Source organism: Dipteris shenzhenensis, chromosome 33 (genome assembly GCF_047967505.1).
Source record: "Dipteris shenzhenensis isolate YYH24624 ecotype China chromosome 33, Dip_SZ_1.0, whole genome shotgun sequence".
Taxonomy (NCBI): Eukaryota; Viridiplantae; Streptophyta; class Polypodiopsida; order Gleicheniales; family Dipteridaceae; genus Dipteris; species Dipteris shenzhenensis.
In genome coordinates this window covers 31,967,653-31,982,909 of record NC_141628.1, presented here as the reverse complement: position 1 = coordinate 31,982,909, position 15,257 = coordinate 31,967,653, and the positions used below count along the sequence as shown (strand labels likewise).

Below are 15,257 nucleotides of genomic sequence, written 5' to 3'. Positions count from 1 at the left end.
GTACATCGGCAGAATTCTCAAATGTTAGAGCCCCCCTCTCAGGCTGGTTCTAGACCCAAACATTCCACAATGAATCAATTGATTACTCTTAGGGCTATAATGGAGGGAGCTAAGGGTAGTGTAATATTGCTTTGGAGACTTCAAGAAAGCTTTTGATATGGTACCAAGGAAAAAGCTATGGGGAAGAATAGATGAAGTTCAAGTCCCTCTAGAACAACAGACTGCTACAGCCAGATTGTATGAAAGGGTCCTAGCCGAGCTGACACATTCCATAAAATCCGAAAGCCTCTTTTATCAGTGACATTGGAAGCTGTCCCCTCTCCTCCACTCTCTGGACCCTTCATAGATGAAATAGAGGACAAAAGGCAGAGGTGGCATTGAGATTGCAGGATATGTGGTTTTATTGCTCATCTACACAGAAGAGGTGATCCCTTTTGTCAAAAATGCAGCTCGGCTCCAAAAGCACTTCGATGTTCTCTCAGATCTCTGCAAAAACACAGGTATGATTGTAAATATTCACAAGACCAAGGTGATGATCATTGGGAAAAAAGGTAAGTCTGATTCTATAAAAGGTTTGATGGAAGCAACCTAGAAGTGGTGAAAAATTACAAGTATCTAGGACTGGATTTTTAGGACAACTATAAATGGAATCTATGTGTAGAATAGAGGATACTTGGAGGCTTTGTTCAGCTTACAAAACAAATGCAGGATGGGATTGGAGTATAAGGAAATTCCCTTTCCAGACTCTAGTGCAGCCAATGGTCTTATATGGATGTCACGTATGGGACACAATGTAGCAAAAGAAATGTGCAAAAGAATAAAGATACTTCAGAAAAGGCTCCTAATAGAAGAGCTAGGGGCAAGGGAGCAAACTCCCTATCCCATGATTTTGGCAGAAACCGAAATGCTACCTCTTGAGAGTGAAGCAATATCTCTTGATCCATAGTCGAATGTGTCTATGGGTCCTCTACCTTGTGGATTGATATGATAGTATTGATGTCCAAGGAGTGAAAAATCCTTTATAGAGAACCTCATTAAAGAGCCTAGCCAAGATCACAGTAAATAGCTATTCTGAAATTTCTTGATGGCCTCTTTCAAGTGGGCTGTGGTGAGGAGCATGGAGCTCATAAGATGAAGATGTCCTCCAAGTTGCGTATTAGCTCATTAGGGAGATTGTAGAGGGTGTTAGTATAGGTCGAGTTACTACTGTACAAGACAACAGTTCCTCCTATGGTCGTGCAAAGAACTGTTATTTCTTGAATCACACTTAACATTCGTACTTTATTTTGTTCCTTGTCTACATGCCCATGTTTGGTTTCAAACTGCCACTGCTGTCTAAGCATTTTGCACCCATCATCCTACCAACCATTTAAAGGGCCAAACCCGTCCAATTGTTTTCTCATGAATACGATTATGCTGAGGAATAAGTGTTGTGCAGCTAGGTGGATAGAATGAGCAATGGTTGGTTGTCTATGTTCTCTAGGATTGGAAAGAGATAGCTAACATAGCTATGTTCCAAATGAATGGCCAATGTGCTTCAACATCTAGGGTTGGTTGGTTGTCCATGTTTCCTGGGATTGGAGAGAGATAGCTACCTAGTTGTGTTCCAAATGAACGGCCTATGTCGCTGTGGTAATCCATGGAAGGATGACTATGGGAGTGATCTAGATGGGTTGAGGCAGTGCTAGATCAAAGGATAGGTGTGAGCAGTTCGGCCAGCAATAAGGGGGTGAACTCTGAGATTGAAGATATGTGAGGTACATGCAACGGAGGCAATGACACAGTCTACTACACTCTGACCACAAACCCTCCCTCAAAGGGCATCCTGGAAGGCCTCTCACCCAGACCGAACGTTGTCAGCTGCATAGCAGACCACCCATCCTAATTGGTTGGGCCTTTCTGGTTTATCAAAAACAACATGACAGTTGGTCAAACTAACTTCCCAATTGCCCCTTAGACTGTTTGGTTGAACCAATGATCTACAACTTAGAGTATAAATACCTCTATAATGCTCGTATATATTCAATCTTGCAAAAGAGAGCCTAAAAGAAACAAAGAATACAAAGAAGAAGGAGAGAGGGGGAAAAAAGAGAGCATCGGATAGCAATAACCATATGTTTGTATATAATATGTTACTGTTTTAACTTTTACCATGTTCTTCACTTCGGTGTAATCATTTCTCATTGTCGTTGCCTTCTGTCGCAACACCTGGAACCTCATCAAAACACACCATTTATAAACATGTCATCATCAAAACCAAGAATAACGTTTCTCCAGTACTATTTATACTAGATTTGTTTCGACTCAACTTGGAAATCTCACAAGTTTATAAATGGTAAATCAGCAAACCTGGCCAACAACACCGAAATTCATATCTCGAAGCTCCCTATATAACTTGTCACTGAACAAAGAAAATCCCTTGTCAATTAATTTCTAAAACTTCAATGATTTAATAGTGTGAAACTCCCATTATAAGGAGAAATGATCTTTTGCATTTTTTATGCCAACTTTTGAAATTGATTGTAAAGTCGTATTAGAACAAAAAATCACAAATACAACAATTTCAATAGCAATCCAAAATATCTAGACCAAAAAATTTCCTTGTGAAAACAAAATCTCTCCTCCACTTAAAGCCCTACTCCACCACCCCCCTTTTCCTCTGACATTATGCACTTTTGCCCCTTCTTTTCTTCCTCTCCTCTCCCTCTCACGACCCCTTCAAGTTTGCATTAGTCAATTTCGACTCCCCTTTCCCTATTACACTTTGACAAAGAAAGGAAAATAGAAATGGCAGGGAAAGAAGAGAAAAGGCAGGTCTCCGCTCTAATGACTTTGAAATAATCATAAAAGGGAGGAAATTGAAAAGGGAGAAACAATTAGAAGCATATACCCAATAAGGAAACTGCAGATCAGATGCTTTCCCAGGCAAACAGCAAGTAAACCAGACTGTTCCAACCTTCAATGGAGGCAACATATGAAGATCCTAGCAAATGAGACTTTGTAACCAATCTAGAGGGTGCAACTTGCAAGTGCCATGAAGGCCCTATCAGTATATATGTGAAAAATAAACCATGATCCCACTCTCCCATGAATGAGCCTCTCCTAGCCATTGCAGTGCATGAGGAGCCATGAATCCTACCCTAATCGGCCATGAGGGTATGTACTATATCCTTCAGATTAGAAGGCAAACGCTAAAGATTTTCAGTTTTGATGCGCATGTGCATGTAAATAAAGCAAACAAGATCAAATTGGATCCCAAGAGCAAAAGCCATATCTTCATTGGATACAGTGAAGAGTCAAAGGAATATTGACTGTATGACCCAGAAATGAAGCAGCTGGTGGTAAGTAGGGATGTTGAATTCAGGAGTCAGATCCACAAGAAAATGCATCGGAAGCTCTAGTTGCTCCCCACAGACAAAGACTTGCTATCGTGCAAGAAGAGGAGACAGAAAATCCAGAAGCTGAAGAATCACACAGAGAGTCTGAGACACCCACGCTAGCAAGACCAACCCCAACTAAGGAAAGGAAGTTACAAAAGTAGTACCTGAAGACCTTTAAGGATTCATGAGTAAGTGAGATTCGGGAGGGTAGTTCGAAGGTGAGGAGGTCTCAAAGAAAACCACCTACCGCGAACTACACCTTGATGGTTCAAATCTTGAAGATTATGGAACCTAGAACTGTTACAGAATTGTATTTCCAATATTTCTTGTTATGGAAATAATTTTATTTTAGTCAAGTGTGACTATGGCAAAGTATTCCATAGGAGCGCACTAGACGCAGCAGGGGTCCTAGGGGATGCTTTGTGGGGTTTAGTTGGGAACGCCTAACTACCTGTGTTTTGCCAGGGTAGATGGTTAGTATTGTGGGTGATTCCATGTTAATACTAATGTCGCTGTTGTTACTGGTGTTATTGCAATTGGTCGCAAGGTGTGTATTTTGATGTCTATATATCAAGCATACAATTGTGTTGGGATTAGTTGGTGTGATGATTCATCAATTGATTGTAACAACTAACACAATTGCCGGCTTGAGTACAGATGATGAGTTGGATAACGAGGAACGGAGATGGTGAAGGTGATTTGGATTGATCGAAGTATCTAATGGCTGTCGACGGCCATGGGCCATATTATAAAGTTATGAATTTTAAGCCATGGGCTAATTTATTTTATAAATTTTAGATGAGAGCATATTAAGCCTTGTGATATTTTAAGCTCATGGAGCTATGTTGAGCAATCCCTCTAATTATGGACAAGGGATTCTTTTGGATGTACTATTATTGGCTCTTTGCTTTTTGAAATACTCTAGATGGAAAGCAGGAGCCACCATCTAAGAGGGGGGCAGATTGGACCCCATGCGATGTCGATCTCTGTTTCTCTTCTCTTCCCCACTTGTTTCCTTGTTCTTGGTTTCTATGGTTTTGGTAAATCTTAATTTGTAAGCATGTTTGATTTGAATTTTCATAACAAGAACCTTTGAAAAAGCAAAGGAAGTACCATAGAGGAAGGCTGCTATGAAAGCAGAAATGGATGCCATTTTGAAGAACCACACCTAGGATCTTGTTGATAGACGCCCGAAGAGGAAGATTATCGGAACCAAATGTGTTTACCGTGGTAAGTACATGCCCGAGGGCACTTTGGATAAGTACAAGGCAAGACTTGTGGCCAAAGGCTATGCATAGGTACAAGGAGTCGACATTTGCTCTTACAAACGGATTGATTACCATCCACACAGTCATAGCTTTGGCAGCCCACCATACGTGGCATATTTTTCAAAATGGACATGAAGTCAGCCTTCTCAAAATGGTGAGCTTCAAGAGAAGCGCATGTTTTATTTTTCAAGAAAAAGACTTCTATTAAGTATGAAGACACTCCCTAAGAAAACTGAAGGGAAAAAGAACATCATGCAGTACATGAAATAGATATATACCTTTGTAAGACTAGAATAAGTCCAATCATACAAATTTAGAATTTTTGTTGTACATGAAATACATGTTAGATGGGCCAAAAATAAACTCCTAAACGGAGCAATGAAACAACCAAGGTTAAGGCTGAAAACACCATCTCAACGCTAAAGGTAACTCCAAGAAAAAAGGGGAGCCACTCCATTCCCTCAGAACTACCTGTTAGAACATGAAGTCAAGTTGAGTGTGTTTGTGTGTGGTCCTGGAGTCCTAAAACATATGAGTGTGAAGGTACTTGTGGGTGAGCAATTAGTGCCACCTCTTGAAGTTAGATGTGACCTCATCCATGAGGTGTATGTGTGAGTCAAAAGATAAGGCTTTAGCCTACAAAAGCATGTATTTGGTGAAGCATCAATCAATCAATATCTACATCGAGTTCTTGCAATATCTTCTTGTATCTCTTGATCCAAGCTCTCTCTCTCTCTCTCTCCAATATGGCAGTCACCTTCAATCCACCATAGTTTTATCCAGCAATCCCTCCATGTCAGCTTCTTCACTACCGCCCTCCTGGTAGAGGCTTCCCGCCAAGACCTCTGCATCCTCACCCATATGGCCATCAAAGTGTGTACTGTGTCTATCTAGATACTAGCCACAGTGTGAGCGGGATGAACCTTGGAGCCATCCAAGTTTCAAAGACTTTTAATAAACTCTCTCTCTCTCTCTCTCTCTCTCTCTCTCAGAAGCCTTCAAAGTCACCTTTGGATGAAAGTTCGCCCCTATTTTTTCCTTGCCACCGCTAGATCCTTATGAACAACCCTACAGAGTTTATTACCAAGATAAAGGAGTTGCATTCCTTCTGCATGGACACGATGGACACTAAATTGGACATGCAAGAAGCTCTAAAAAAAGGAGAACGATGCAATGAGAACGTGAATTCATCATAAGCCTCATGCAATAAGCCTTTAGAATTAGATATTTAAGCCCTCCAAAATGCAGTTACACCTTGGTTGTTTTCCACCTCATTTTGAGGGGGTTTATGTATCCTCGTGATTTCATGATGTATTCCGCTTTGAGCTTGCTCTCACGGGTTTTTTCTCTTACTTGATAAAAGTCTCTTTCTTGAAAAAAAAAATGGAGTTACACTCATGGGACACATTCTAACACCTTGGGAGTCCTCAAATCCGAAAATGCAGCCTTGGAAATGAGCCTCGGAGAGCTCAAAAACAGTCGTGGACGGATCTTAGAAGACTCCAAGAAGATGGAGGCAAAATATTGAGGCTAGCAAGGAGGCTCATGCCAAGGATACTCAATTATGGACACAAGTAGTGAAAGGACACAAGCCTCAGAAAATCATCAAAGCGACTCTAGATGAAGAGGGCAAAATACATCCTTGACCTTAAATGGTAGGGGTTACACAAGATGCAATCAGCCCTTTAGAGACAGCCAAGAAATACATGTATGAGAAGTTTGGGGTGGGGATGGATTGCAAGACATTGGGTCACATTTGCAAAATCTCAGCACAATTTGGGGCTTTTCTGTATTTGCCCTCTTTTTGGCCGCTTTGCCCTCATTAAATTTGGGGGACTTTTGCCAGATTTTCTGTTTTTTGCAGTGAACATTGCTTGACACAGTCACATTTGGCTCAAATTTGCATTTGCCCTTTGATTTGGGCTGGAAATTTGCAAGACATTCACTTGCAGACATTTGCTGTCATTTTTTGGACAGCCACCTCTTTGCAGTGATAGCCTTGAGGCTTTTGTGTTTTCAGGTCTTTTCTTTTCAGGGTATCCCATTTGCAATGGCTGGCAACAATCATGATTTATTTGGCATTCTTCGTGAAGATGATAAGTTGGATGGCACCAACTATCCGATGTGAGACATTTGCTGTCATTTTTTGGACAGCCACCTCTTTGCAGTGATAGCCTTGAGGCTTTTGTGTTTTCAGGTCTTTTCTTTTCAGGGTATCCCATTTGCAATGGCTGGCAACAATCATGATTTATTTGGCATTCTTCGTGAAGATGATAAGTTGGATGGCACCAACTATCCGATGTGGTGTTATCTTATGAACGAAACCACATTGAGAATGCATGGAGAATGGGAAAGGATGATCATCAAGTTCAAACATGCCAAGGTAAGATAGGAGGTTCTCATAAAGAGAGCAAGCTTCAAAGGGACCCCAAATCTTCGTCAATGGAGATCTCACACTTATGCAAATCGAGCATATGGAAACAGGGCAATGGAGGCAAGGAAAACAAGTAGATGGATAGTATATGGGAGCGACAAAGTCATCGTTGAGGAATGGTCACTCCCACCCCATCCCAAACAAGGGTATGCAAGCTGTGGGACCACCAGCGCTTTGCCCTTTTCTTTTTGGAACAACAACCAGACCTTAAGGACTTCACCCAACCTTTCCTAAGACTTTCCAAGGGAAAGATCTTGTAGTATACACTGAGACACACTAGACCCCAGTTCAACCACCAAGAACTTACAGACTCATCTCTCCCATGTAGTATAGATCATTGTGGGCAAGCTCAAGGCCTCCTCTCATAGGTTCCAAAGTGAGGTACGTCGAGAGATTGCAAATACACAATAATGCAAAGACCTAAGGCCCTGCACCCTTTGTGATAAGCATGAGGTGGAGACCAAGAAGCATGTGCTAATGCAATTCCCCAATTATTATGAGATCCAAGGGAGATACCATACCTTTTCTCCCATGAATATGAGCAAAGTCATTAACTATTAGACCAGAGATGCGCTACAGTCTTCCTATTCGAGATCACCCAACTTGGTCTAGACTCATGAGAAGTACAGCCCGAAGCAACAGGAGGTCAAAAACTTCTTCACAGGAGAAGATGTGGGTGGGAGACATCGAGACTGAGACCCTAGTTTTTAGGCATACCAGGTCAGTACAAGACTAGACACATGACCAGCAAGCACCTGCCTGCTAAACAGAATGTTTAGTAACTTCTCGTTCTAGTGAACAAATGCATGCTTTTTCCAATGGCCCAGATGGCAATACTCGGGTCTCGTCTCCAACTCACTTGAAGGATGATGCTTAGTTTCGAACCTGAGTTGGTGGTGTAATGGCTTACACTCATCATCGTACTAGCTATTGCAGGGGACTAAGCCAATAGCTGCTCCAAAGACTTCTAGTGGAAATTTATTAAGCGATGAGCCCCTTCTCCTCTCACTAGCACCAAACTTTGGCACTCTCAAGCACGCATGCTATATGGCATCCTCACCAGCCCCACCACTCGACCTCTCACAGCTATCCTGCTGCACCTCATGTGCATTGTTCACCACCAGTGACATGAGACACATAGGTCTAAAGCTACATAAAGCGGTTTGCACCCGTTTTCCTCACAGCTAGACCCTCAAGACCATCTCCCTATTCGCAACCGTCATGATTGGGCATGCGACATATACGGTCCAAGATGTACGTCTCAGTTCTCAATAACCTGTTAGCTAGTTTGCAGAGCGCCAAGAACTCGGAGATACTAGAGAGGTGCACATCTGTCACCACAATGTAAATATCCTAAGTCAAAGTACAGTTGACCATTTATTTGATCATAATTAAAGAGTTCTATGTGTGTTAATTATGGTCAAAGAGTTCTTTTAATGGTCAAAGAATTGATTACGGTCAAAGATACTTGACTCTAGTCAAGTAAACCTGACCTCGGTCGGGAAGACTTGGTTTATTACCAAGAGGGTTAACTACAGTTAACCAGAGAACTACAGAGTTGTCTACGGTCAGAGAGTGTTGACTTCCATCAACGAGACTTGACATGTGCCAAGAGGGTTAACCACGGTTAACCAAGATGTGCCAACTTCGGTCGAAGAGTTGTGCCAACTTCGGTTGGAGAGACTTGGCTATAATTAAGGCGCCTCGACCCTTGGTCAAAGCCCCTTAATTATGATCAAGAGCGTTGACTTCGGTCAACAAGAGTTTTTTTTTTTTTTTTGGTTATGTGTGCACATGTATTCAGTGGGGACGCCCACCGTGACTAGAACTAGTCCACAATGTGTTGTTTGCATGCAAAGCGCTAACAATTAATGGGTGCCATGGTGGTGCGCTTTAATTAATTGTTACAGGTACTAGGAAGAGTTATTTTCCTAAGTGCTACGGGAGCCTAATCAGAGTCTAGGAGGCGGTTCGCATGACCAAGTGCTTTGAAGACTCCAAAGTTGCCCTTAGTGGCATGTAATTAGGAAAGTAGTGTAAATTGACAAGTGGCTTGTTGCCAAGAAGGGGAGCCTGAGAGCTCATGTAATGATTCATTCATTCACGTTTTGGATTTTGTATGTATGAACAGCTCTACGCTGAACTATGTACTTCATCTTCTCTCAAGTAATAAAATCCTTCGGGGGGTCCAACCAGACTGTTGTCCTGGGCCCTAGTGTCTCTGTTGAGAGAGGGAGAGAGGGAGAGAAATGATAGTGTCACTGCTGTCTTTTACCAGTAAGGTTTCATTGGTATCAGAGCCTAGGCTCATAGCCTTTTAAGGCTATGACGATTCTAGCAAAGGAGAGAATTTGATGTGCGCAACGGACATGACCTATGAAGAAAAGCTAACAGGGCCCTGAGTCCTAACGAGACGTTGACAAAGGCATTTGTATAAGCGCTCCTGATTTTTGCGTGGGTATGCCTGGGTAATAGCCGGCCTAACAAGGGTGCACGGGTGAAGCTATGGAGAGGTCTTCATGCTTGAAGCAACGCAAGGGCTCCGAGAGTTTTTTTTTCCCTTGTTGATATGTAGATGCTCAGCCGGTGACTCTAACAAAGCGCTATCTTGTTCAAGGGATTAATACGGAGTCTTGTGATCCTATGCCGGCAGTAACGGGCGTGCGTTGGCGTGATGGTAAACTGTGAGCGCTTGACGAAAATCTGACGACAGAGACCTCCACGCAGAGCACGCTGAGAGACGCCTTCACGTGGGTCAAGCTTTGTTGCTTGACACATGGCCGGGATAGTGAAGTGTACACAGAAGCATGCGACGCGCGACGGTCTCTGGGGCGCGATGCGTGAAGCTCTAGAGAATTCTGTCGCCTACGCATATTTTTCCCAGCCAATGTTTGAACCTTAGGCTGATGTGGCAGATCTGACACGTGGTAGCCAAAGTGATGTGGCACAGGAGGACACATGGCAGAGGTTTTGGCAGGTGCTGACGTGGCACACGTGTGTAATTTGACACATGGTAGGTGACGTGGCGACCACACGAGTGAGATGACATGGCAGCCAGCTCAATGGATGACGTGGCAGGACATGTGGCAGCTGACCTGGAGTGCCAGCTGACAGGTGGCTGAGGTGGTAGACCTGAGGTTAAGCTTACCCCAACTCAGTTAGTTTGGCTCTGGTTTAGTTAGTCTAGCTAACTTGACCCAACCAGACCAGTCTGGTCACTGTAACCAGACTGTGACCAGTCTAGTTAGTCCAGTTGCAGACTAATCAGACCAGAACCAGTCAGTCTGGTTAGAGCAACCAGCCAGTTACTCCATCTGGTTACTGTCCAAAAAAAAAAAAAGACAGTTGCAGAGACTGTTTCTGCCAGCAGTCTTCACCTATCTGAGAGAGTATTTACCGTCAGAAAAGCAGCAGAAACACAGTAAAATCAGAGATTTGCAGAAAAAGAATATGCATACCTTTGTGCTCAGGAAAAGATGAGTCAGATGCATTCTGAATGCTTTTTTTGCAACAGCCAAAAAAGGGGAAATATAGTTATTGATGCCTTGGCAACTTAGTGAGTATATGCCTTGAGTTGACAGCCCGGTACTGGCATAGATTGTGAATGCAAGACACCTCTTGTTGAGGTAATTTTTCCCTTTGAAAAGCAAAGACAGCGTGCATCAGTTGCATACACAGTGTGTGTGAGAAACTTGTAGATCTCAGACGAGTTGTAAGAAAATGGCTCAATCACCTATCCAGTGGGATTCACAAGATAGGGATGTACATCCAAGACAGAGAACTGTGCAACAAACTCAGCAAGAATTTGAGCAGATGGTACGCACTCGTATACAAGAGATGGAAAATCTCAGAAAGGATCCAAGGGCTCAGCATTTGTTTCAAGCAGAAGCTATGCCTAATGCAGCATATGATGTGCCAATGCCAGAGGCACACTTTCGTGTACAGCCAGAGAGAGAGAGATCTCATAGGGGACGGTCTCATAGCAAGAACAGATCGAGGCATCATCACCGATCTCTCAGTCCTTCACCGTCTACCTCGAGCTCGACTTTTGTATCTTCTTCTTTATCAGATAAACCATCCAAGAAAAGAAGGAAATACAAGAAGTCTAGGAAGAGTAAGTCTTCTAGAGAGACCAAGGAATTCAAAGAGGGAGGTAAATATGTCAAGTTTACAACCTATAATGGACAATATGGTCATACAGACAAAGCATTGCACTTCATCAGGCAGTTTGATGCTGCGTTTGGTACATAAAAGTTTTCAGAATCCTCCAAGTTAAGACTGGTCAGTTTGCACTTGACAGCGACAGCTAGTGCATGGTGGAGTGCACAGACCACAGATGGGTCAGCCCCAAAGAAGTGGAAGGACTTCAAGAAAGCCTTCTACCAGTAGTTTATGCCTAAACAGTTTAGAGATCATGTTCTTCAAGATTGGGACAGTTTGCATATGGATGCAGGAGATACAGTGGATGTGTACAACCAAAAGTTTTGGGATGCTTATTTGCAGGTTGCACCTTTCAAAAAGATCTCCAAAGGAACCCAAATGAGAAAGTATAGAGCAGGTCTCAGTCCAAGAATCCAAGCAGTAGTAAATGCTTTGGGGGCAAAGAACATTCAAGACCTTATGCATTCAGCTTCAGTAGCTAGTCTTGTGCCGTTACAAGATCCATCCACAGTACTATCCTTGCATGCAGGACGTGCTGAAAGAAAGAAAGCCGATTTTTCAAAATCAGAAAAGAAAGAGTATCCCAAGGTTGAAAAGAAAGGGTTTCAGCCTCAAAAGCCGAGGAGTACTCAGTTTTCAAAGTCATATAAAGGCAAATCCCCATTCAATCCTGAACAGATAGCTGAATTCCGCAGAGATGGAAAATGCTTCAAGTGTGGGAAAGAGGGACATATAGCTGCCCAGTGCCCTGAGAAGCCTTCGGGTTCTAAGGAGCAGAAAAAGCCACAAGTACCACCGAGGCCAATGGTAGGAGCAGTCCCATATGTTTTGGGGAGTACCTCGGACCCAAAAGAAAAAGAGCTTTTGCTATCATGGGGAAAGATAAGAGATCAGCAAGCATTAATCCTATTTGATCCAAGGTCTACAGACAATTTCATATCTGAAGATTTAGCCTTGAGATTAGGGATAAAAACTCAAGAGCTAGGCAGAGCTCTTGATGCTAATCAAATGTTTCAAGGGAATCCAGTGCAAGTTACTCCTTTGATTGGAAAGCTTCGTGTCCATGTGCAGAACTATGTAGATCAGGAGGACTTTTTAATCTCCTCTCAAGCAGCATGATGTTGTACTTGGTACACTGTGGTTCCATCGAAAGGAAGTGACGAAAGAATACCCTGAGAGGGTGTTGAGTTTTCTCCATAGGGGAAAAAACCAGCATTTCGTTGCCAAGAATAAAGGGGAGACTATCCCCATTGTATCTGATGTTACATGTGGTAAAGCAATAAAGTTCTACAATTTCCGCGTACATGGTTTTGGTAAAAGAAAAAGAAAATGATATGCATGCTGAAATGAATGATGCAGACAAAGCTAAATTTCAGTTTCTTGTAAACTTTAAAGATTGCTTTTCCGATGCTTTGCCAGGGGAGTTCCCCCAGAGAGACTAGAAGATCATCAAATAGAGATAATGCCTGGTAGTGAGCCACCAAACAGACCACCTTATAGAGTCAGTGCGACTCTGAGAGAGGAGATTATGGCTCAGGTACAGGACTTGCTGTCCAAAGGGTTGATTCAGCCCAGCTCGTCTCCTTTTTGTTCACCAGTACTTCTAGTACAGAAGAAAGATGGTTCTTTTCGAATGTACATTGATTATCCTGCATTGAATAAGATGACCATCAAAAATAGATTTCCGATACCACACATAGATGATGTGCTTGACCAGCTCAAAGGAGCAACAGTTTTCAGCAGGATAGACTTGAAGAGTGGCTATCATCAAGTCAGGATACAACCACAAGATGTGCATAAGACAGCTTTTCGCACTACATTCGGGTTGTATGAATACTTAGTGATGCCTTTTGGGTTGACAAATGCTCCAACCACATTCAATAGAATGGTGGATCGCATCTTCCGAAAGTACAGGCATTTCACGGGTACTTTCTTTGATGATATCCTAGTCTTTTCAAAGACAGAAGAAGAGCACAGAGAACATCTTGCTTTGGTATTTTAAGAACTTCGAAATCATCAGCGTTTTGCCAATAGCAAGAAAAGTGAATTCTTCTTGAAAGAGATCCATTATCTGGGGCATATGATATCCAAGAATGGGATACAGATGGATCTTGCAAAGATCCGAGCCATCCAAGAATGGCCTGAGTTGAAAACTGTGCATGAAGTCCGCAGTTTTTTTAGACTTTGCTCCTATTATAGGAGATTTATCACGCATTTTGCTGATATCGCAGCTCCATTACATGACCTTACTAAGAAAAATGCAGCCTTCACATGGGGAATATCACAAAAGAAAGCATTCAATACACTCAAGGAGAAGTTGACTACAGAGCCTATTCTTGTAGTCCCGGATCTTTATCAACCTTTTGATGTTGATTGTGATGCTTGTGGAGAGTGTGTTGGGGCTGCATTACATCAGAATGGACATGTAGTAGCCTACGAGAGCCGAAGATTGCGTGATCCTGAAAGATATCTAGGAATCTATGAGAAAGAGTTATTGGCTATAATTCATGCCATGCATACATGGAAGCACTATCTTTTGGGTGCAGATTTTACTGTTAAAACAGATCACCAAAGTCTGAGATACTTTTTGACTTAGACCAAGCTTTCCGAGAAGCATATGAAATGGGCAAACATGCTGTCAATGTATCATTTTCAGATTGTCCATACCCCAGGAATTCGGAACAGAGTGGCAGATGCCTTGTCCCGAAGACCCCAGGTCAATAATGTGACTATTGCCTATCATCACAACCTGGAAGGTATGACGGAACAATATGCTAGTGATGCAGATTTTGGCAAGATTTTACAGCAAATACAACAGGAGCAGTCCACTAGTCACTATTCCCTGAAAGATGGGTATCTAATGAAAGATGACTGCCTATGCATCACCCAGGAGATGAGGAAAAAGATTTTGGAAGAATGCCATGCACCTCCCTATGCTGGACATAGAGGGATTACAGCAACAACTCTAGCACTAGAGAGGAATTTCTTTTGGCCAGGGATGCGGAAAGATATACATCAGTTTGTTACTGAATGCCTTACGTGTCAGAAAGTGAAGTATGATAGACGGAAGGCACCTGGCCTACTTATGCCTCTTCCCGTGCCTCAGGCACCGTGGGAAAGTATTACAATGGACTTCATTTTTTATTTGCCAAGATCAAAGTCAGGGAATGATGGGATTTGGATTATCATTGATAGATTCAGCAAGCAAGCTCATTTCATTCCGATACGAAAAACCATAAAGGCAGATCATATGGCTAAGCTTTTCATGGCACAGATCTTTAAGCACCATGGTATGCCTAAGTCCATTGTCAGTGATCCAGATCCCAGAATGACCAGTCTATTCTGGAGAGCTTTATTTGATAACATGGGGACGAATTTGAATTTTTCTTCTTCTTTCCATCCCCAAACAGATGGTCAAAGTGAAGTAACAAATTCTACAGCATTGGATATGCAGAAATGCTACGTGCGTGACCAAGGTTCAGACTGGGAAAAGTACCTACCATTGGTAGAGTTTGCTTACAATCATACAATACACAGCTCTATAGGAAAAGCCCCCTTTGAGGTCATTTATGGGAAGGTGATTTTGCCACCTATTCTAAGGACCAAGGATGAAATATTTGCAGCTGATCAGTTTGTGAGAGACCTCCAAACAGCTTACAGCCAAGTCCGGACAGCAATGGAAAGGTCTGAAGAGAAACATAAAAGAGCTGCGATAAGCATAGGAGACAGTTAGATCTCAAGGAAGGGGATTGGGTACTTTTGAAGTTTGAAAAAGCTAGGCTCCACAAGTTTAAAGGCAAACAGAAAGTGTATGCAAAGTTATCTCCCAAATACTATGGCCCTTTCAGGGTTACAGAAAGAATAAATGAGGTTGCATACAGGTTATCATTGCCAGAGCATTGGAGGATTCACAATGCATTCCATGTGAGTCTTCTAAAGAAATTCCAGGGGCCAGAGCCTACAGAGCCAGTATCAGAGGATCCACCAGAAGTGGATGAGCTGGAGGAGGTCCTT

At 42.6% G+C, this 15,257-nt stretch overlaps 1 protein-coding gene across 3 annotated transcripts in view; it reads right to left on the bottom strand.

The window, feature by feature from the left end:
• ATVPS33 (Sec1/munc18-like (SM) proteins superfamily) overlaps nucleotides 1–15,257 on the bottom strand; it is a 237,513-nt gene that overhangs the window by 192,395 nt on the left and 29,861 nt on the right. For all 3 annotated transcript variants that reach the window (XM_087371482.1, XM_087371483.1, XM_087371484.1), the window contains 2 exons: nucleotides 2,350–2,401; nucleotides 2,152–2,208 (listed from right to left, as the gene is read on the bottom strand). In XM_087371482.1, coding sequence (XP_087227608.1) covers nucleotides 2,152–2,208; nucleotides 2,350–2,401 — 109 coding nt within the window. The remainder of the gene's footprint in view (nucleotides 1–2,151; nucleotides 2,209–2,349; nucleotides 2,402–15,257) is intronic.